This window comes from Rhinoderma darwinii, chromosome 1 (genome assembly GCF_050947455.1).
Source record: "Rhinoderma darwinii isolate aRhiDar2 chromosome 1, aRhiDar2.hap1, whole genome shotgun sequence".
NCBI classification, from domain to species: Eukaryota; Metazoa; Chordata; class Amphibia; order Anura; family Rhinodermatidae; genus Rhinoderma; species Rhinoderma darwinii.
In genome coordinates, this window is record NC_134687.1 from 202,859,517 (window position 1) to 202,882,707 (window position 23,191).

General features: G+C 41.6%; 1 protein-coding gene across 4 annotated transcripts in view; it reads right to left on the reverse strand.

Moving 5' to 3' along the window:
* The window catches only part of YTHDC1 (YTH N6-methyladenosine RNA binding protein C1), a 76,142-nt gene that overhangs the window by 39,680 nt on the left and 13,271 nt on the right, over positions 1 to 23,191 (reverse strand). For all 4 annotated transcript variants that reach the window (XM_075860823.1, XM_075860831.1, XM_075860816.1 and 1 more), the window contains exons 2-4: positions 13,935 to 14,036; positions 11,409 to 11,731; positions 9,070 to 9,424 (exon numbers count right to left, since the gene is read on the reverse strand). In XM_075860823.1, the coding sequence (XP_075716938.1) occupies positions 9,070 to 9,424; positions 11,409 to 11,731; positions 13,935 to 14,036 (780 nt within the window). The remainder of the gene's footprint in view (positions 1 to 9,069; positions 9,425 to 11,408; positions 11,732 to 13,934; positions 14,037 to 23,191) is intronic.

Below are 23,191 nucleotides of genomic sequence, written 5' to 3' on the forward strand. Positions count from 1 at the left end.
ATCAAACCGTCGCATGTACACCAAAATGGAATTATTAAAAACTACAGCTTATCCCGCAAAAAATAAGCCCTCATACCACTTAACCGACGGAAAAATAAAAAACTTATGGCTCTCGGAATTTGGCGGCGCAAAATAAATTCTCTTTTTTACACTTAGGTTTTTACATTTAAAAGTAGTTAAATATAGAAAAAACTATATATATTTGGTATCGCCGTAATCGTATTGACCCGCAGAATAAAGTTAACATGTTTTAATTGCACAGTGAATTACGTAAAAATGGCGCGCAAAAAACCATGGAGGAATCACTGTTTTTTTCATTTTCTACCCCACAAATAATTTTTTTCCCGTTTCCTAGTACATTATATGGCAAAATAAATGGTGCTACGAAAAACTACAACTCGTCCCGCAAAATTCAAGCCCTCATAAGACTATATCGACGGAAAAATAAAGACGTTATGGATCTGGAATGTCGGGAGGAAAAAACGAAAATGAAAATCTGAAAGTTGTTTACGACGGGAAGGGGTTAAAGAGGCTCCGTCACCACTTTATTATTTCCCTATCTCCAAACTAATCTAATTGCTGCTGAGAACTACAGCGTGATTTGTTTTAAAAAAAAAAAAACTACTTTTATTTGCATTGATGAGCAATTTTTCTAAATATGCTAATTTGGCTATACTTGCCAAATAGGAGGTGACTTTCTTTTCACTCTGGGCAGTGTAAGGTTTTCTGTATGACACGGTCCAATCAGCATACAGCTTCTCCCCCTTCCCTGCCCAGCAACACAGCGTTATCATATAGTATATAGCTTCCATTCCCAACTAGCGATATCTCCGGTTATGTCGCAGCTAGAACTGCGATCCTGGTGTCATATGAAGGATTAGAATCTCCTCTTTCATATGCCACAAAAGCACTAAGTGGTCCACAGCCCGAAATATGGCTGTTTGAAGTGGTCCCCCTTCCCTCCAGCCTCAGTCTCTCACACTGTGTGAAGAAGCTTCATGCTGATAGGACAGCGTCAGAGGCTGCGAGGTAGCTCCACCTCAGGAGAATCGCTGGTATTGACGCCCACTTGTCTAGTTTAGGCTCATTTACATATTTAGAAAAAAAGCTCAACTTTTAAAAAAAACATTTTGGGACACAATTTTCACCATTACCAGTGTTACAGCGCCTATTAGATATCAACAAAAACGTACTAATCAAAGAAACTCACTCAAATATTAAACGGCAGTCTGTCACCAGGTTTGTGCTACCCGAAGTAGTGACAGAGACCCTGATTCCATCGCTGTATTACTTAATTATGCATACGCGCTGCAAGAGATAGTGAATTTTATGAAAATTACTGGATTATTGAAAACAAATATAGCGATTGAATCTCAGTCTGTGACTACTTCATACTGCCTTTATATAGGGCAACATAAACCTGGTGACAGATCCCATTTAATGTAAAGCCCTGTCTGCTCAATACACAACCAAGGAGTTTTATAATTTTGGCATACCAAGCAGAGTTAACTAAAATTGCTAAAACCGTAAGGCCCTGTTCACACGTTTTTTTGCATCCAGTCAAAAGATACTTTTTTTTTTATTAGGATTAGAGTAGATTTAAAATTTAGATTTAACAAGAAAAAGTTTCAGGACATTGAATATGATGTAGCACTAATTGAGTGCTGCGTCACATAGAAGGCCCTGCTCCGTTTGAAGCCCTAGTATGAGCCGCAGCATGCAAAGGGGGCCCAGAGGGTAATAGCGAAGAGGAGCGGTGAGGGGAGTATATAGAATTATTATTTTATTTACTTTATATCCGATTTGGGAGGGGGGAATGGATGGGATACTATAGTTACACCTTATGGCTTACGGCAAGTGGGAAGATCTAACGGATTTATTAAGAGGCGTGCACCTCTTAATTAGGGATGCACGATGCATCGAAACTTCGATACTGTGTCAATACCGTGCACCCCCAAACGGTTGAATACCGTTATTTCATGTATTTCGATACCAAGCTGTGGGGCCGCACAGCTAAGTATAGTAACACATGAATGTATAAGAGCGGGGCTGCCGCTGTGTAATACAGTCATTGCCCCGCTCCTGAGTCCTGACAAGTGTGCACCGTCAGGATGATGCGCTGCACTAATGAGCGGCGGCACTGAAGACAGAACATGGCGGGAGCACTACAAAACACCATGTTCGGTCTTCAGTGCCTGAACTGCCGCTCATTAGTGCAGCGCCGGCCGCATCACCACATGCTGACCGCGCGCGCACTTCCTGTCAGGAGCGGGGCAATGGCTGTATTACACAGCCGCAGCCCCGCTCGAACGGCGGAGATCAGAGAAACCTCTCATCACCGCCGTTATTCCCATGAATGCTGTGATCAAAGCGGACTGCAGCATTCAGGGGAAAATGAGTAGGGGGGGATGCCCCTTGGATCGCACGCGATTGAGGGACATACCACATGAAGGACCCCAGGGATGTCTGACCATATTTCCTGTTGGGGCATAATTATGTATGTCCTAACAACTGCCTGTGCACGATCAGTATATAGATATATGCCAGTACATTAAAGTTTAAAAATAGTGTAAAAAAAAAAGTTAAATCAAATAAGAAAAAACAAAATAAAACAAAAACATACACCTTTTTTTTACAATAAAAACATTAAATAAAATAAGTCTCAATACATAAAATATACACATTCGGTATTGGTGTGGCCGTAATAACCTGCACAACAATTTTTTTTGCATCATTTATGATGTATGTTGTAAAAAATAAATAAAAACAGCTCTCTCACTTATTGTGAGGCACGAGGTGTGATGAATTTAACCTCCATGTGCCTCACATTAACCCCTTAACGACCAGCCTACTTTAAACCTTAATGACCAAGGTATTTTTTACGTATTTCCATCGTCGCATTCTAAGAGCTATAACTTTATTTTTGCGTCGACATAGCTGTACAAGGTCTTGTTTTTTGCGGGACAAGTTGTATTTTGTAATAGCACCATTTTGGAGGTACATATTATTTATTGACTAACTTGACTTTTTTTTGGGGGGAGGGGGGAAAGAAGAGAAAAAAAAACCCAGAAATTTTGCCACTTTTTTGCATCCTAAATCTACGTCGTTTACCGTCTGGTATAAATAACAATAACTTTATTCAGCGGGTTGTTACGATTGCAACAAAACCAAATTTGTATAGGATTTTGTATGTTTTACTACTTTTACACAGTAAAAATGCTTTTTTTTTTCAAAATTATTTGTTTTTGTGTCTCCATATTTGAAGAGCCATAATTTTTTTTATTGTTCCGCCGATGCAGTTGAATGAGGGTTTTTTGTTTTTTTTGCGGGACGACTTGTAGTTGTTATTGGTACCATTTTGGAGTAGATGCGACTTTTTGATCACTTTTTCATCACATTTTTTTTTTTTTTAAAGAGACAGGGCACTTATAATGTGGTGACAATCTCCTACATAAGGAGATCGGCGCTATAATGTAGGTGACAGCAGTGCTTTTTATTTTAAAAAAACCAATCTATTTTCACCACTTTATTAGCGATTTTAGTTTTATGCTAATGAGTTTCTCAATGGACAACTGGGCGTGTTTTACTTTAGACCAAGTGGGCGTTGTACAGGGGAGTGTATGACGCTGACCAATCAGCGGCATACTTCTCTCCATTCATTTACTCAGCGCATAGGGATCCTTTAAGATCACTATGTGCTGTCTTATACTAACACATTAACGATACTGAAGTGTTTAGACAGTGAATAGACATTCCACGGGATGTCTATTCACAATCCCTGCACTTTGTTACTGTTTCTGTGGTAGTTACAGCAGAGCAAGCGTAATCTCGCGAGATCACGCTGTAAATGACAGGTTACAATGAGATTAAGCTTGCTCTGCTGTAACTACGACAGAAACATTAACAAAGTGTCGGGATTGTGAATAGACATCCCGTGGAAGGTCTATTCACTGTCTAAACACTTCAGTATCGTTAATGTATTCGTATAAGACAGCACATAAGGATCTAGCAGTGTCACTATCCGCTGTCTAAATGAAAGGAGAGAATCGCATGACGCTGATTGGTCACTGATTGGTCAGCGTCATACACTCCTCTGTATAACGCCCACTTGGTCAATAGTAAAACACGCCCAGTTGTCCATTGAGAAATTCATTAGCATAAAGCTAAAATCGCTAATAAAGTGGTGAAAATAGATGTTTTTTTTAAATAAAAAGCACTGCTGTCATCTACATTATAGCGCCAATCTCCTTATGTAGAAGATAGGGCACTTATAATGTGGTGACAGAGCCTCTAAGTCAGGATTCACAGAAAACCGCAATTTTTCCATAGGTTTTTTATTTAATTTTTTACGGCGTTCACCGTGCGGGTTAAATAATGTAATAGCTTTATATTCGGGGTCGTTACGGACACGGCGATACCAAATATGTGTAACTTTTTTACTTTCTTTTTTTAATAGTAAAGCAGTTTGTAAGGGGAAAAAGTGGGTTTTTCTTTTTTTCATTAACTTTATTAAACTTTTTTTTTCTTTTTTTACTAGTCCCACTAGGTCATGCCTCGCATCGGAGGGGTTAAACGGGTGTGATCGATAGCTACCCCTGGCAGCTGAGAGTAGGGAGATTTAACGGCTCCCTGCTCTATTTATTCTGATGCAGCGCCGTAAAAAGACTTATGCATCAGAATAAAGCCCATTAGTGGCTGCCGTGAAAAAGCGTATTGGCGGTCACTAACTGGTTTATAGCAATTAACCCCATCATGTACCTTATACATTAACCCATTATGACTGAGAAACATGGGGTTAATTACTATTAATGTGAGATACATTCAAATTCACCACACATTGTGCCGCACATCAGAAAATGGAAGAACTTGGCAAAGTATAGTTTTGGTATCGAAATCGCAATACTACACAAAGTATCGGTATCGAAGTCCAAATTCTGGTATCATGACATCCCTACTCTTAATAAACTGGTCACATCTTACGCCAGTGGAGCAGATAGCGAAGACTGGTGTATGAAACGCCAGTCTTAGTTAGACCCCATGCACACGACCATAAAATCGCCCGTAATTACAGACCCTTTCATTTCTGTTGCCGACGAACACCTTACCGTATATTTACGGGAAGGTGTCCGTGCCATAGAAACTTTCCGAAAAAAATAGCACACATTTTTTTTATTTTATGGACTTTATAATGGGATTACGGCCTGTAATTGCGGACAAAGCAGAAAATTACCACAGCACTGGACCACAAGTGGGTGCACGCCTCAATAGGACCGGATCCGTGGTCCCCAATATCAGATAGACAAAATAGACGAGGAGACAGCACTTCCAAAATATGTCAGCTTTTTAATCACCCGTGCGACGTTTCAGTCCAGCAGGACTTTTCTCAAGCATGTAATTGCGGACGGCCGTGCCCGTATTTATAGGTCGTAATTATGGCCACAGTATTATGCATGAGGCCTAACAGAAAATATCTTGGCATACAAAAAAATAAAAAACCAAAACAAAGCAGTAGTTTTATTTGGTTTTGGAATAACTGAAAGTACACTGGGACAGATTTTAATACTGTAAGCTTTAAACAGTGTAAACTAGAGTCAGTCAGAAAATGCAAAAATGTATAAAAGGGGCATATGTTGTAGGGTTGTCATGATACCTGAATTTGGACTTCGATACCGATACTTAGTGTAGTATTGCGATACTCAATACCAAAACGATACTTTGCCAATAATAATTATAAAAAAAAAAAAGTTCTTCCATTTTCTGATGCGAGGCGCGTGGTGTGATGACGAATTTAACCTCCATGTGCCTCACATTAATAGTAATTAACCCCATCATGTTTCTCAGTCATAATGGGTTTGTGTGTGAGGTGCAGGATGGGGTTAATTACTATTAATGTGAGGCACATGGAGGTTAAATTCATCACACCTCGCGCCTCACATTAATAAGTGAAAGAAATTTTTATTTTATTTTTTCCAGCGTACACATCATAAATGACGCAAAAAAATTGTTGTACAGGTTATTACGGCTGCGCCAATACCGAATGTGTGTGTATTTTATGTATTGAGACTTATTTTAATGTTTAATGTAAAAAAAAACAAAAAAAAAAAACCTGTATGTGTATTTTTTCAAATTTAACATTACTTTATTTTTAAACTTTAATGTACTGGCATATATACGTATAGTACACAGGCAGTTGTTAGGACATACCCAAGTATGCCCTAACAGGAAATATAGTAAGACAGCCCTGGGGTCCTTCAATAGACCCTGGTATGCCCCCCCCCCCTTTTCCCCTGAATGCTGCAGCCAGCTTTGATCGCAGCATTCAGGGGAATAGCGGCGGAGATAAGGTTTCTCTGATGTCCGCCGTTATAGAGCGGGGCTGCGATCACTAACAATAGGTTTATTTTAGGCTAAATCGGTTATTACCTAATATAAGTATTACACAATAAGACATGGCATGCCCCCTATCTGATTGTGCCAATAACTTAACTAGTCACGGTGTTCATTAAACAATACACTGCTGAAACCTTACCATCACTAGATATAAAAGGCCACTACATATTTAAATTAAAGGGGTAATGGCATGAATCCTGTTCATACTAGTCCTGAAATGCTGTTAATAGCGGTTTTGGAGTAATTTTCAGTATTTCTAGCATTAAAAAATAACAAAACTCATCTTGCTTAACTGTGCTGCTGGGGGAGGGGCTATAAGCTAAATCCGTACCCTTCCCTCTTTGGAAGCGGACAATATAACCCCTTCTTACTTTCCAATCCAGCTGTACAGTCCCACGGCCTCATTTAGATGAATATTTAAATAGGGAAGTGAAACGGAGCACTATATGGACAACAAATAAGCCACTTATTGTCCCTATGTACATGCATTTTATTGTATTTGTTCAGTATTTTGACAGTGTTTAAATTTTCATCTGTATTTGGTTCTACATTTACAATCGTATTTATTCAATGTTTTTAATGTCCAGTCCGGCGCCACAAAGATAGCGGAAACACCTTCCCTCTTAAGCACTCTGGGCAAAAGCGGAAGGGAAGAGATACAGGAGGGAGTACGCGTGCAAACAAGCTCCATGCGAGCCAGTCGCATTTACATCAGTGTCTACGGAAAGCCATGTCGCGTGATACTTGCGACCCAAAGTGCAGCAAGTTTGGATTTTTGCGGCGGTTGTTACCTTGTAGGGTTGCACGATACAACACTAAATAGTATAGATATTTCAATGCAACACAAGAATCTAGTCAGACTGGGGCTGCGGCGGTGTAATATAGCCTTTGCCCCGCTCCTGACAACAAGTGTGCGCCCACGGTCAGCATGATGTGATGCAGCCGGCGCTGCACTAATGATCTCCGGCATTCATTAGTGCAGCGCCGCCAGCATCACATCATGCTGACCGTGGGCGCACACTTGTTGTCAGGAGCGGGGCAAAGGCTATATTACACAGCCGCAGCCCCCCTAACAGCAGAGATCAGAAAAATCTCTGATCGCCGCCGCTATTCCCTTGAATGCCGCGATCAATAAGAAGGGGGATGGCCCTTGAATCGCATCACAGGAAATCCCTGTGATGCGATCGAGGGACATACCATATATGGACAGACAGCCCAAGCTCCATTAAGGGACCCCAGGGCTGTCTGACCATATATCCTGTTAGGGCATACCTAGGTATTTCCTAACAACTGCCTGTGTACCATCAGTATATAGATATATGCCAGTACATTAAAGCTTAAAAAATAAATAAAAAGTAATGCTAAAGAAAAACCTGCGCACACACATTTTTTACAATAAACATTCAAATAAAAAGCCTCAATACATTAAATATACACATTTGGTATGGTTGCGACCGTCATTTATGATGTGTACGCTGTAAATAAGTGAAAGAAAGCCATTTTTATTTTCTTAATGTGAGACACGAGGTGTTATGAATATAGTACCTCCATGTGACTCACAAATAGTAATTAACCCCATCATGTACTTCACACATCAACCCAATGTTAGCCATTATGACGGACACACATGATGGGGTTACTTACTATTAACATGAGGCACATGAAGGTTCAAAATTCATCCCACTACGCGCCTCATCAGAAAACGGAAGGACTTTATTTTTATTATTATTGTTGGCAAAGTATAAATTTTAGTATCGAGAACCGCAATACTACACAAAGTATCGGTATCGAAGTCCAAATTCTGGTATTGTGACAACCCCATTAGGTTGTATGCCGCAATGCGGCACTAAAGGCAATCATTAGCTGCGATGTGGCAAGTAACATGGCAATACATGGCAATTTTTTTGTCAGCATTAAAGGGGTTATCCAGTAGCTAAAGATTGATGGCCTATCCTCAGGATAGGCTATCAATAGCTGATGGGTCGGGGTGCGAATGCCGGTATCTCCGCCGATGAGCTGTTTTGAAGGGGCCGCAGCACCCTTACGAGCTGCTTCCCCTTGATTTCTACTCGCTCACTGTGAATCGTTGACACGGATGTGGCGGTGATTCACATGTAACGCAGCCTTTTCTCCCATTCACTTCAATGGGAGAAAAGGCTGCAATACCTGTGAATCTCGGCTACTTCCGTGTCGACGATTCACAGTGAGCAAGAGGAAGCAGCCGTCGTACAAGCGCTGCACCCTTTAAAACAGCGGATCTGTGGGGGCCCCGGGAGTGGGACCAGAGGATAGGCCATCAATTTTTAGCGACTGGATAAACCCATTTTAATGTAAGGACTCCTCACTGGATCATTTTTTTAGGAGCACAAATTAACGGTTTATTGATTTGGTGCTTTATGTAAACATAAAATATTCTAAATGGGATAACGCCTTTAATCTGTACTTCCCACCTGTTTCAATGATAGCTAATGCTAAAAGTGCCCATTCAGAGCTTATTTTAGTAAAACAGGCAGCTGCTAAGAATTAAATTAAAACATGCTTTTTAAAAAAAAAAAAAAATAAATGATGTGTGGGTATGTGTTTGGAAGAAAACAAATAACTGGCTTTAATTTGACTGGTCAAATTGATCATCACAAAATGAAAACATTTATAAGAATGCTGCACCAAAATAAAGTTTACCTGAAATATCTGAGCCAGAACCAGAACGAATGGAGTCACCATCAGAAAATGAAGCAGAATCAGATTCCGAGTCACTAGCTTCACTACGAGTATCATAATCATTTGTCTCTCGCGGGCCTCGTTCATTCTCTTCTCGCTCATACTCTTCTTCCTCCTCGCCCTCCTCCTCTTCTGCTTCTTCTCCCTCGTCTTCATCTTCCTCCATGCCTTCCTCATTTTCACTATTGTTTCCTTGATCTTCATCAGAAGAATCACTACCGCTGCCACTATCCCTGTCTGTGCCATAATCTTCAGAGTTGCCATCAGAAGAGCGACTTGACCGGCTCGGCCTTCGGCTTGAGTCATTCCTTAGTTTCTAGCAGAAAGAGAAAGGAAAGCTGAATGATTTATCTTTTCCCTACATGTACGGTTACAAAACCTAAATTTCAGAAAGTTAAAAAGGGTTATTTAATTTAACGGTTCAGGACCGGGATATTTTGAGCCTTCAGGACTGCACACCATTTAGCTATTTTTAGCACGCGTTCGTTAAACTGCTATAACTTTTTTTTATTTCTTAGGCAAGCGACGTGATTTTTTGCGACTTTTTTTTTCCGTAGACAATGAAGGCTTGTTTTTTTTATAGTTATTCTTTTTGGTATTTTAGAATTGTCTGGCTTATAGTTTGAAAGTAGTAAAACAAAGAAGCTTTTTTACTTTTCGCATTTTCACCGGGTAATATAGGTTTACCCTAAAATAGACCTTTTCTTTGTCATTATTTTGATATATAACATGGTTATTTTAGGCTAATTGGGTCAGGGCTAGCATTAGCACAATGATTGGCGAGGGGAACGTTTTTTGGGGGGCTGGTATTTTGTGTGCATTTATTACTTCGTTTATTTAACTTTTTTTTTTTTTCCATGTTTTTCCACTGTAACTGGGGTTGCACAGCCCTCTTATAGTAACCATTGTCACGAATAGGGCTGTGCTGGGTCTACTCATTGAGCACTGTGTAGAAACTATCAGAGAAGATAGAAGCAGTGAAAGCTGCTTCTATCTTCTCTCCATAAGTTTAGCGTGTCAGGTGTCCTTAGACGCCGCAGTAAATGGTGACCACAGCATCTAAGCGGTCAGAAACATGGGGGTGGTCCTCTCTGACATCCAATCGCCCCCGCAGCTCGATCTCGGAGTGCCAATAGTTGTCACGGCAGCCTAGGGACCTAATGAAGGTCCCCCAGGCTGCCATCTTTGTACTCCTATTAATAGAAGACTGTTTAAAAAAAAGCTGGACTCGCAAAAAACAAGCCCTCACACCGCTCAATAGACTGATAAATAAAAAAAAGTTATGGCTCTCAGAATATGGCGACAAAATGTTTTTTTTATTTTCAGGGTACGAACACATTAAAACTGCATAAAACTAGTGTATCGCCCTGGTAGCCACAGGGAAATCCATCCAAAAAAAGCTGCATTAAATTACGGTGCAGTTTTTCGGGCGCAATGTCCGCTGCGGAAATCCTGCAGGAATATAAAAAGAGAAAAAAAAAAAAAAAAAGTTTATACTTACCCGACCGTAGTCATGGCAACTTGTACCTCTTCTAAATGTAGCCCGGCCTCCTGGGATGACACTGTAGTCCATGTGACTACTGCAGACTTTGATTGGCTGCAGCAGTGACATGGGATGAAATGTCATCCCAGGAGGCCGGGCTGCATTTAGAAGAGAGAATCACGTCGCTAGGACTACGGCCGGTGGTAAATAAGAAGCTTTTTATTCATTTCAAATTAAAATTTGCTTTTTCTTTTCTCACTTGCGATTATAGCAGCAGAATCGCAGAAGTTCTTTGTTGCAGGTTTTACCTCCCCATTGAATTCCCCAGAAGAGTCCATTTCTGAACGTTTTTTTTCGGCTGATTTACCCCATACAATACGTTTTTTTCTCGTAAAAGTAGTAAACCAAACAAAAAAAAAATTAAGAACCTAAAAGCATGTCGTTTTTACTGCACAGTAAATACAGTAAAAACAAATCCTCCCCAAAAAATTGAGGGATCACTGCTATTTTCCCATTTTCCCCACAAAGAACTTCTTTCAAATCTCCCAGTACATTATATGGTACATTAAATGGTGCGATGAAAAACGACAAATCGTCCTGCAAAAAAACAAGCCCTCATATGGCTTTATCAAGGGAAAAAAAAGTTGCGCCTTTTTAAAAGGTGGGGAAGAAAAAGTGAAATTGAAAAATTGCTGCAAAGTGAAGTTGTTAAGTAGTTTAAAAAATGCCAGCATAACCGTCACAAGTGACATGGCATGATGTAACAGCTATGCCAGGCCTAATCCATTTATGCAACACCATTTATTTAAGCTGGTACCTCAGAAGCCATATCTGGAGTATTGGATGGGGGTCTTCGCTCCGATTCTCTTTTCCTCAAGCTCACTTTATCTTGTGGTGCTTTAAAACCACCCCGGGAAGTGCTGCTAGATGAATGAATTTTTTTATCACCATCTGGCCTTCGGTTCCTGTCGTGTCTCTGAAAATCATCACTCTTATAATCAGATACTTGCTTTCCTTTGGAGCCGACAACCCTCTTTGCACTTGCTGATGGCCTTTGAGGTGGAGGCCTTGCTAAATGAGAGGACTGTTTTTGTCTCTTTGGTTCAATCATTTCAACTCGATCACTTTTTCTTTTTGACCCTTTAGATATGAAGAAAAAAAAACGAAACAAGAGAAACATTTTTTATTATATCAAAATAACACATTCAGAGACATATTTAAAGGGGTTGGCCAGGACTATATTTTATTGCTATTTTGACTTATGACATTTACAATACATTTTCTAATGTAAAGTATGTTCAAATGCGGCAGCATTACTCGTTTCTACATTGCACCTAGACGTTCCTCTGACGTTCGTGTCTTTGCTCAGCCAGCACTTCCAGCTGAGCAGAGGCACAGCGCGTCATCAACTGAGTTTACAGGCAGTGAGACTAGAAGTTGAGCCCTGAAGAGCTCATGAAACATCCGCCCGGCCCACAGCCTGTAAACGTAGTTGATGACGCGCCATGCCTCTTCTTACCCGGAAGTGCTGGCTGAGCACAGACCCGGAACGTAGTGTCTCCTGGTACACACACCCCAATCTAGATAGTGGCACATACACACCCCCCTCTACATAGTGCCCACAAGCACATCCCTCTGGCTGGAAATTCCGCACCTAGAGGTGGTCCCTGACGTCACCGTCCATATATAGACAGGGAAGTTAGGGGCTCCTCCGGGAAAGGAATCCCCGACCCGAGCGTTGGCAACGTTGGCCGGGGATTCCGCTCCAAAGACGTCAGGGGCCATCTCTAGCAGCGGAATCTCCGCTCCTAGAGGTGTGGCACCATCTACAGGAAGCAGCGTGAGGCACCATCTACAAGGGGCACTGATTGTGGCACTATTTTGTTTTTTACGCTACCAGTAGTGGTCTGCACAGATCACCTAGCCCCAGTGATAAAGTGAGACATTAACTGACTGTATACAACCAGATAACCAGAGAGATACAGTAGTGGCCACAATAGCGGTTGTCAGCCAAACTAGTGCAGACATTTTTGTTTATTTGTATGCAGAATTTCTGGGAAGAAAGCTACGCTCCATTAGCCACACCCACCAGAAAAACTACACTCCAAAAAGACACACATACCAAAGAAGTCATACTTCTAAGTGTCCCTGGAAATTTATGCTCTGGTCGACCACGCCCCCCCCACCACATTCTCTCTTGTAATTCCCAGGCATCCTATTGGTGCACAGCCTTAAATCCAGCCCCGGGACTGCACAGCTACGGGGAGACGATGGGGGACTGCACAGCTACGGGGAGACGATGGGGGACTGCACAGCTACGGGGAGACGATGGGGGACTGCACAGCTACGGGGAGACGATGGGGGACTGCACAGCTACGGGGAGACGATGGGGGACTGCACAGCTACGGGGAGACGATGGGGGACTGCACAGCTACGGGGAGACGATGGGGGACTGCACAGCTACGGGGAGACGATGGGGGACTGCACAGCTACGGGGAGACGATGGGGGACTGCACAGCTACGGGGAGACGATGGGGGACTGCACAGCTACGGGGAGACGATGGGGGACTGCACAGCTACGGGGAGACGATGGGGGACTGCACAGCTACGGGGAGACGATGGGGGACTGCACAGCTACGGGGAGACGATGGGGGACTGCACAGCTACGGGGAGACGATGGGGGACTGCACAGCTACGGGGAGACGATGGGGGACTGCACAGCTACGGGGAGACGATGGGGGACTGCACAGCTACGGGGAGACGATGGGGGACTGCACAGCTACGGGGAGACGATGGGGGACTGCACAGCTACGGGGAGACGATGGGGGACTGCACACCTACGGGGAGACGATGGGGGACTGCACACCTACGGGGAGACGATGGGGGACTGCACACCTACGGGGAGACGATGGGGGACTGCACACCTACGGGGAGACGATGGGGGACTGCACACCTACGGGGAGACGATGGGGAAATAGGTGCGGTTTTATGCTGCATATTTAGGTGTGGTTTTCTTTAAAACTAGTCTGATACAATTCGCAAGTGGAAATGCAGGATAAATTGACATTCTGTGGATTTTAAAATCTGCACTGCAGGTCAATTTACACGCAGAAAAAAGTCTGCACTTTGCTGGTACCGGATTATGCTGCAGATTTGGCACATGAAAATCCAAGCAGCAAATCCGCACTTAAAACGCAACGTGTGCATTCAGCCTAAAACAATGATTCAAACTATTTATGGTTCGTCGGTGGTTTGCATTACAATAGATGAAACAAAGGCCCGAAATCTGACATTGTGGCGCATAGCATCAAGATATTTCTTTAGGATATAGAACAAAGTTTACCTTTTTTCTCATTCACATCCTGCTCACTTTCAGGGTTATATAATTCATCATCTTGATCTGGAGCTTCAGTTAAAATATCATCCAAAACATTAACTTCACCATCTAAGGGGGAGGGGAGGAAAAAAAAAAAAAAAAAAATCAAAAACACAGTAGAATACAGAAGTAGTCTCTGAACAGTCCCCCCCTTCATAATATAATAAAAAAAAAAAAAAGGTGCTCACTTAAAGAATTCTAGTTCTGCCTCATCACAGTTTTTTGTTTTTTTTGTTCTTTTTTTTATAATGCAGCTGATATTACTATATTTCTCATCCTTCAAATAGTTGCCATGGCTTTGGTGACTCAAGTATAGTCCTACGCTGTTAAAGGGGTGTCCCAAACGCACATATTTATGGCACGTCCACAGTATGTGCCAAAAATGTGTAATAGGTGAAGGTCCCACTTCTGGGACCTGAAAATATGCGGGAAACGGGAGTCCCTCGACCCGCCTGGTTATTTTTTTTAAACTAACAATAAAACCAGTTTCTAGTTGGCAATGTTCACGAAATAGATTGTTATGCATATTTCGGAGCATAGTCTATGCCAAAATCTGCATGAAAACCGCTTTCATTTATTTTAATGGGAAACCGCCCCTTTGTTTGCATTGGGCAGGACTCTGCGTGTGCAATTGAAAACCACGTAGCGTGTATTTAAAAAAATAAATAAAAGAGGGACGGAACAGACAAGACAACGACAAAAATCCACATAGAGTAGCCACAAGGGGTAATCTGCGTGAGGATCCATGGGAGATTACCCCCTTCCCGCACCTTGACGTAACTGTACGTCGAGGTGTGCAGTAAGTTCGCGCACCTTGACGTGCAGTTACGTCTGTGCTTTGACAGTTAACCGCCGCGCGGCGCTACACCGCAGCGGCGGTTAACTGTGCAGGGCGTCTGCCCTGCATTCCCCGTCGCCGGTCAGCGGCCTATCGCCGCTGATTTCGGCAGTTAACCCCTTAATTGCGGCGTTCGATTTGAACGCCACAATTAAGGTGTTTAGCGCCGATCGGCAGCCCCCATGTGAAATCACGGGGCCTGGCGATCGTACCCATGGCAACCGGACACCACACAATGGCTTCCGGGTTGCCATGTACAGAAGCCTATGAGGACCACCCGGAGGGTGGTCGTCGTAGGCTTCCTGTCAGTGTGACTGTCACGTCACAATGACAGTTGGAATGCATTACACTACGTAGGTAGTGTAATGTACTCTAGCAGCGATCAAAGCTGCAAGTCTAAGTGTCCCCTAGTGGGACAAGTGAAAAAAGTAAAAAAAAAAAGACTAAAAATGTTTAAAAAAAAAAAAAAAAAAAAAAAGTGTCAAAATAAAAGTTAGAAGTGATATAAACAAGAACTGCTTTTTTTCCTATAATAAGTCTTTTATTATAGGAAAAAAAATGAACACGTAAAAAAAAAAAAAGTACACATATTTGGTATCACCGCGTTCGTAACGACCCCAACTATAAAACTCTAATATTATTTTTCCCGCACGGTGAACACCGCAAAAAAAATAAATGAAAAACAAAGCGAGAATCACTTTTTTTGGGTCACCACCCCTCACAAAATATACAATAAAAAAGTTATCAAAAAGTCGCATGTACGCCAAAATTGTACCAATACAAACTACAACCAGTCCCGCAAAAAACAAGCCCTTACACAGCTTTTTTGACTGAAAAATAAAAAAGTTACGGCTCTTAGAATATAGTGGCACAGAAAATAAATTATTTTCTAAATAAGTTATTTTATTGCACAAACGCTGCAAAACATAAAAAAACCTATATACATATGGTATCGCCGTAATCGTACCGACCCGCAGAATAAAATAGAACGGTCATTTATAGCCCAGGGTGAACGCTGTAGAAAATAAATAAAAATCATTGTCAGAATTGATGGTTTTTGGTCACCTTGCTTGCCGAAAAATGGAATAAAAAGTGATCAACAAAATCGCATGTACCCCAAAATGGTACCAATGAAAATTACAGAGATTGTCCCGCAACAAATAAGCCCTCACGCAGCTCCGGTGGTGAAAAAATAAAAAAGTTCCGGCTCCCAGATTATGGCGATGCAAAATGTGCAGAGCGTTCCAAAAGCGGATAAGATCGGGCGCCATTTATAATAAGTGCAACACTAGCCACATATCTGCGGATTATTGTTTATTTACCCCATTATTATACCCTCTTATTATGCCGATATACTCTGCCCAGCCTACATTTGCCCCCACATTATAAACTGAAATACCAGCAAAACGCCAGAGCTACTACCAAGCAAAATCTGCGCTCCAAAAGCCAAATAGCGTCCCTCCCTTCTGAGCCCTACAGTCTGCCCAAACAGCCATTTATGTCCACCGATATGGCATCGCCATACCCGGGAGAACCCTGTTAATATTTTATTTGTGGTATTTGTGGCACAAACTGGGCACAACATATAGTGCACTAAAATGGCACATCAGTGGAAAATTTTAATTTTCACTTTCCACCATCGGCTGCGAATTAAACCCTTCGCGCACCATGACTTAATAGCATGTCGTGGTGTGGGGGGCGATATATGGAGCATCTCACGCGCGGAGCCCGCGCCATACGCTGCGGGTGTCAGCTATGTATTACAGCTGATACCCGGGACTAACGGACAGAAACAGCGATCGCGCTGTTACAGGAGCCTGTAAAAATCACAATAAACTGCAATACATTAGTATTGCAGTGTATTCTACCAGTGATCTAACAATCACTGGTTCAAGTCTCCTAGGGGGACTAATAAAATATGTAAAAACCAAAGTAAATAGTTATTATTAGTGGGAAAAATTAAATAAATATTTAAAGTCCAAAAATAAACCCTTTTCATATTTTTTCTCTAAAGTAATGTAAAAAAATAAAAAATAAAATACACAAAATTGGTATTGCTGCGTCCATAAAATTCCAAGCTATTACAATATACCATTATTGAACTCGCACGGTGAACGCCGTGAAAAATAATTTTAAATGGCAAAATCGCAGTTTTTTGGTCACCTTCGCTCTACCAAAAAAATGTATAAAAAGTGCTGAAAAAGTCTTATGTACCAAAAAATGGTACCAATAAAAACTACAGCTCGTCCCGCAAAAAATAAGCCCCCACACCGCTCTATTGACGGAAAAATAAAGACGTTATGGCTCTCGGAAAGCGGGGAGGAAAAACGAAAAAGCAAAACATGGATCAGTCTGGAAAGGGTTAATTTATTTTCTATTGAAAAAACATTTATGACCACATGTGGGGTATTGCCGTACTCTGGAGAAATTGCTTTACAAATGTTGGGCGGCATTTTCTCCTTTATCCTTTGTGAAATTGAAAAAATTCAACATTTTAGTGGAAATAATGTTGATATTAATTTTCACGGCCTAATTCTAATAAATTCTGCAAAAGACGTGTGGTGCCTAAATGCTCACTATACCCCTAGATAGATTCCTTAAGTGGTGTAGTTTCCCAAATAGGGTTACTTTTGAGAGGTTTCCATTGTTTTAGTACCTCAGGGGCTTTGCAAATTCGACATGACACCCAAAAACTATTCCAGCTAAATTTGAGCTCCAAAAGCCAAATGGTGCCCCTTCCCTTCTAAGCCCCGGTGTGGGTCCAAACAGCAGTTTATTACCACATATGGGGTATTTACGTAATCAGGAGAAATTGCTTTACAAATGTTGGGATGCTTTTTCTCCTTTATTCCTTGTAAAAATTAAAAATTTCTAAGTTCTTACAGAAAAGAAGTCGATTTTTACCTTTACAGACTAATTCCAATGACTTCAGCAAAATAACTGTGGGGTCAAAATGCTAACTTTACCCCTAGAAAAATTGCTTGAGGGGTATAGTTTCCAAAATGGGGTCACTATTGGGGGGTTTCCATGGTTTTCATCCCTCCAGTGCATTGCAAACGTGACACGGCACTGAAAACTATTCCAGCAAAATCAGAAATCCAAATGGTGCTCCTTCCCTTCTGAGGCCTGTTGTGGGTCCAAACAGCAGTTTATTACCACATATGGGGTATTGCTATAATCGTAAGAAATTGCTTTACAAATGTTGGGGTGTTTTTTCTACTTTATTCCTTGTATATATTTAACATTTTTACGTTTTTTCACAAAAAAAGTAGATTTTCATCTCCACATACTAATTCAAATAAATTTAGCAAAAAAACTGTGGGTTCAAAATGCTAACTATACCCATAGATAAATTCCTTGAGGGGTATAGTTTCCAAAATGGGGTCACTTTTTGGTACCACAAGAACTATTCAAACCTGACATGGTACCTAAAATAGATTCTAAAAAAAGTAGGCCCCAAAATCCACTAGTTGCTCCTTTGCTTCTGAGGCTGGTGCTTCAGTCCATTACCACACTAGGACAACATGTGGGATATTTTTAAAAACTGCAGAATCTGGGCAATAAATATTGAGTTGCGTTTCTCTGGTAAAACCTTCTGTGGTACAGAAAAAAATGTATTACAAATTAATTTTCGAAAAAAATAAATTAAATTTGTACATTTCACCTCTACGTTGCTTTCATTCCTGTGAAAAGCCTAAAGGGTTAAAACACTTTCTAAATGCTGTTTTGAATACTTTGAGGGGTGCAGTTTTCAAAATGGGGTGATTTATGGGGACTTTCTATTATATAAGGCCCTCAAAGCCACTTCAGAACTGAACTGGTCCCTGAAAAAATAGGCTTTTGAAATGTTCTTGAAAATATGAGAAATTGCTCCTAAAGCCTTGTAACGTCCTAGAAATAATAATAATAATAATCTTTATTTATATAGCGCCAACATATTACGCAGCACTTTACAATTTAGAGGGGACATGAAACAAACAATATCAGACATTACATAGTGACAAAGTTCATTTACAATTCAAACCTGGAGAGTGAGGACCCTGCTCGCAAGAGCTTACAATCTATGAGGACATAAATGAGACACAAAGTGTAACAGTGTTTGTTCTGTACAATGGTCCGGCCATTTTTATACACATGCGGTGGTAACATAAAGCTGCATGAGCCGGTCACCAGCCAGTATCCGTGTATGACGGACATGAAGAGAAGGAGTGTGAGGGAATCTTATTCTGATGACTAATCTAAATGGAGGGCCATGGAAAGAAGTCAGATTAGGGAATGTTATAGGCCTGTCTAAATAGATGTGTTTTCAGGGCACGTTTAAAACTGTGGATATTGGGAATTAATCTGATTGTCTGGGGCAGCACATTCCAGAGGACGGGTGCAGCACGAGAGAAATCTTGGAGACGGGAGTGGGAGGTTCGGATTGTGGAGGATTTTAATCTAAGGTCGTTGGCAGAACGTAGAGCCCGAGTAGGGTGGTAGACAGAGATGAGGGAGAAGATGTAAGGAGGTGCAGCACTGTGGAGAGCTTTGTGGGTGAGAGTAATAAGTTTGAATTTTATTCGGAAGGGGATGGGCAACCAGTGCAGTGACTGGCACAGATTAGAGGCGTTGGTGTAGCGGTTGGTCATAAAGATGAGCCTGGCTGCTGCATTGAGGATAGATTGGAGAGGGGAGAGTTTAGTGAGGGGAAGACCGACTAGTAATGAGTAACAGTAGTCAAGACGAGAGTGAATCAGAGCAACAATGAGAGTTTTGGCGGTTTCCTCCGTAAGAAAAGAGCGGATTCTGGAGATGTTTTTGAGGTGAAAATGACAGGAGCGTGAAAGTGATTGTATGTGAGGAGTAAAGGAAAAATAAAAGAATGTTCAAAAAACGATACAAACATAAAGTAGACATTTGGGAAATATAAAATAGTAAGTTTTTTTGTGTGGTATTACTATCTGTTTTACAAGTAGATGCATTAAAATTTAGAAAAATGCTAATTTTCTCTAAATCTTGGTGTTTTTTACAAATAAATATTGAATTTATCGAACAAATTTTTTCCCTAACAAAGTACAATATGTCATGAGAAAACAATCTCAGAATCGCTTGGATAGGTAAAAGCATTCCGGAGTTATTACCACATAAAGTGACACGTCAGATTTGAAAAATCGGCTTCGTCCTGAAGGCCAAAACAGGCTCAGTCCTGAAGGGGTTAAACTGCAAAACCACAACATAAACCGGAGGGCCGGACTGATCACTGCTGCGGTTTCTTGGTCAAATCCACATGAAATATCCATTGCATGAACATGGCATAACAGTTTCACTATGTCTCCAAGCTTTGCATCCCCGACCAGCTCCACCCCCATGTCATGCACAGCTTTACTACATCGGACACTGCCTACAGGTGTGATCAGCGTCACATACAAAGCACCGAGGCAAGAAGCAAAAAGACTGTACACCCACTCATATACAAAACAGCAGAACCTGACCTTATTTATGGTAGGGAACATACAATCCTCACAAGTAGCATTCATACAGAAGCCTGGGGAAAGACACCAATACCCATACATTGACCTGTCAAGTTGACAATGTGGCACTGCACCTAAATGGTAGCAATGCAACCTTCCTTCATTCAGTTGTATTTGGCTGGACTTAAAGAGGCTCTGTCACCAGATTTTGCAACCCCTATCTCCTATTGCAGCAGATAGGCGCTGCAATGTAGATAAGAGTAACTTTTTTTTTTTTTTTTAAAACGAGCATTTTTGGCCAAGTTATGACCATTTTTATATTTATGCAAATGAGGCTTTCTAAAGTACAACTGGGCGTGTTTAAAGTTAAAGAGGCTCTGTCACCAGATTTTGCAACCCCTATCTGCTATTGCAGCAGATAGGCGCTGCAATGTAGATTACAGTAACGTTTTTATTTTAAAAAAACGAGCATTTTTGGCCAAGTTATGACCATTTTTGTAGTTATGCAAATGAGGCTTGCAAAAGTCCAAGTGGGTGTGTTTAAAAGTAAAAGTCCAAGTGGGTGTGTATTATGTGCGTACATCGGGGCGTTTTTAATACTTTCACTAGCTGGGCGCTCTGATGAGAAGTAACATCCTCTTCTCTTCAGAACGCCAAGCTTGTGACAGTGCAGATCTGTGACGTCACTCACAGGTCCTGCATCGTGACGGCCACATCGGCACCAGAGGCTACAGTTGATTCTGCAGCAGCAACAGCGTTTGCAGGTAAGTCGATCTTACCTGCAAACGCTGATGCTGCTGCAGAATCAACTGTAGCCTCTGCTGCCGATGTGGCCGTCACGATGCAGGACCTGTGAGTGACGTCACAGATCTGCACTGTCAGAAGCTGGGCGTTCTGAAGAGAAGAGGATGTTACTTCTCTTCACAGCGCCCAGCTAGTAAAAGTATTAAAAACGCCCCGATGTACGCACCTAATACACGCCCACTTGGACTTTTACTTTTAAACACACCCACTTGGACTTTTGCAAGCCTCATTTGCATAATTACAAAAATGGTCATAACTTGGCCAAAAATGCTCGTTTTTTAAAAATAAAAACGTTACTGTAATCTACATTGCAGCGCCTATCTGCTGCAATAGCAGATAGGGGTTGCAAAATCTGGTGACAGAGCCTCTTTAAAGTATAACTGGGCGTGTATTGTGTGTAACATCTGGGCGTGTTTACTTGTTTTACTAGCTGGGCGTTGTGAATAGAAGTGTATGATGCTGACGAATCAGCATCATCCACTTCTCTTCGTTAACACCCAGCTTCTGGCAGTGCACAGACACACAGCATGTTCTCGAGAGATCACGCTGTGACGTCACTTCCTGCCCCAGGTCCTGCATCGTGTCGGACAAGCGAGGACACATCGGCACCAGAGGCTACATTTGATTCTGCAGCAGCATCGGCGTTTGCAGGTAAGTCGATGTAGCTACTTACCTGCAAACACTGATGCTGCTGCTGAATCAAATGTAGCCTCTGGTGCCGATGTGTCCTCGCTCGTCCGACACGATGCAGGACCTGGGGAAGTGACGTCACAGCGTGATCTCTCGAGAACACGCTGTGTGTCTGTGCACTGCCAGAAGCTGGGTGGTAACGGAGAAGTGGATGATGCCGATTCGTCAGCTTCATACACTTCTATTCACAACGCCCAGCTAGTAAAACAAGTAAAAACACCCAGATGTTACAAACACAATACACGCCCAGTTGTACTTTAGAAAGCCTCATTTGCATAAATATAAAAATGGTCATAACTTGGCCAAAAATGCTCGTTTTTAAAAAAAAATAAACGTTACTCTTATCTACATTGCAGCGCCGATCTTCTGCAATAGGAGATAGGGGTTGCAAAATCTGGTGACAGAGCCTCTTTAAAGAGGCTCTGTCACCAGATTCTGAAATCCCCATCTCCTATTGCATGTGATCGGCGCTGCAATGTAGATAAGAGTAACGTTTATTTATTTTTTTTAAACGTTCATTTTTGGCCAAGTTATGAGCTATTTTATATATATGCAAATGAGGTTTGAAATGGACAACTGGGCGTTTTTTTTTTTTTATGTCATGTCCAACTGGGCGTGTATTGTGTTTTTAACTGGGTGTGTTTACGTGTATGACGCTGACCAATCAGTGACCAGTCAGCATCATACACTCATCTCCATTGATTTACACAGCAGCGATGTGCAGCCACATACACAGAGATTAACGTTAATCGAGTGTCCTGATAATGAATACACATGACCATCCAGCCTGGACATCATGTGTATTCAGAATCCTGACACTTCTGACTCTTTTCTTTGAGATTTCTAGCAAGGGAAACAAAATCTCGCGAGATTATGGAGGTAAACGAGATTTTGTTTCCCTTGCTAGAAATCTCACAGAAAAGAGTCAGAAGTGTCAGGATTCTGAATACACATGACGTCCAGGCTAGATTTCATGTGTATTCATTATCAGGACACTCGATTAACGTTAATCTCTGTGTATGTGGCTGCACATCGCTGCTGTGTAAATCAATGGAGACGAGTGTATGATGCTGACTGGTCACTGATTGGTCAGCGTCCTACACGTAAAACGCACCCAGTTAAAAACACAATACACGCTCAGTTGGACATAACGAAAAAAAAAAACGCCCAGTTGTCCATTTCAAACCTCATTTGCATATATATAAAATAGCTCATAACTTGGCCAAAAATGAAAGTTTAAAAAAAAACAAAACGTTACTGTTATCTACATTGCAGCGCCGATCACATGCAATAGGAGATAGGGATTTGAGAATCTGGTGACAGATCCTCTTTAAGGCCCAATTACACGGGCCAATGATCGTTCATATGAACGCTCGTTCCCAAACATTGCCATTTGTAGTCAGGGCAACCATCAGCCGATGAACAAGCCAGCGCTTGAT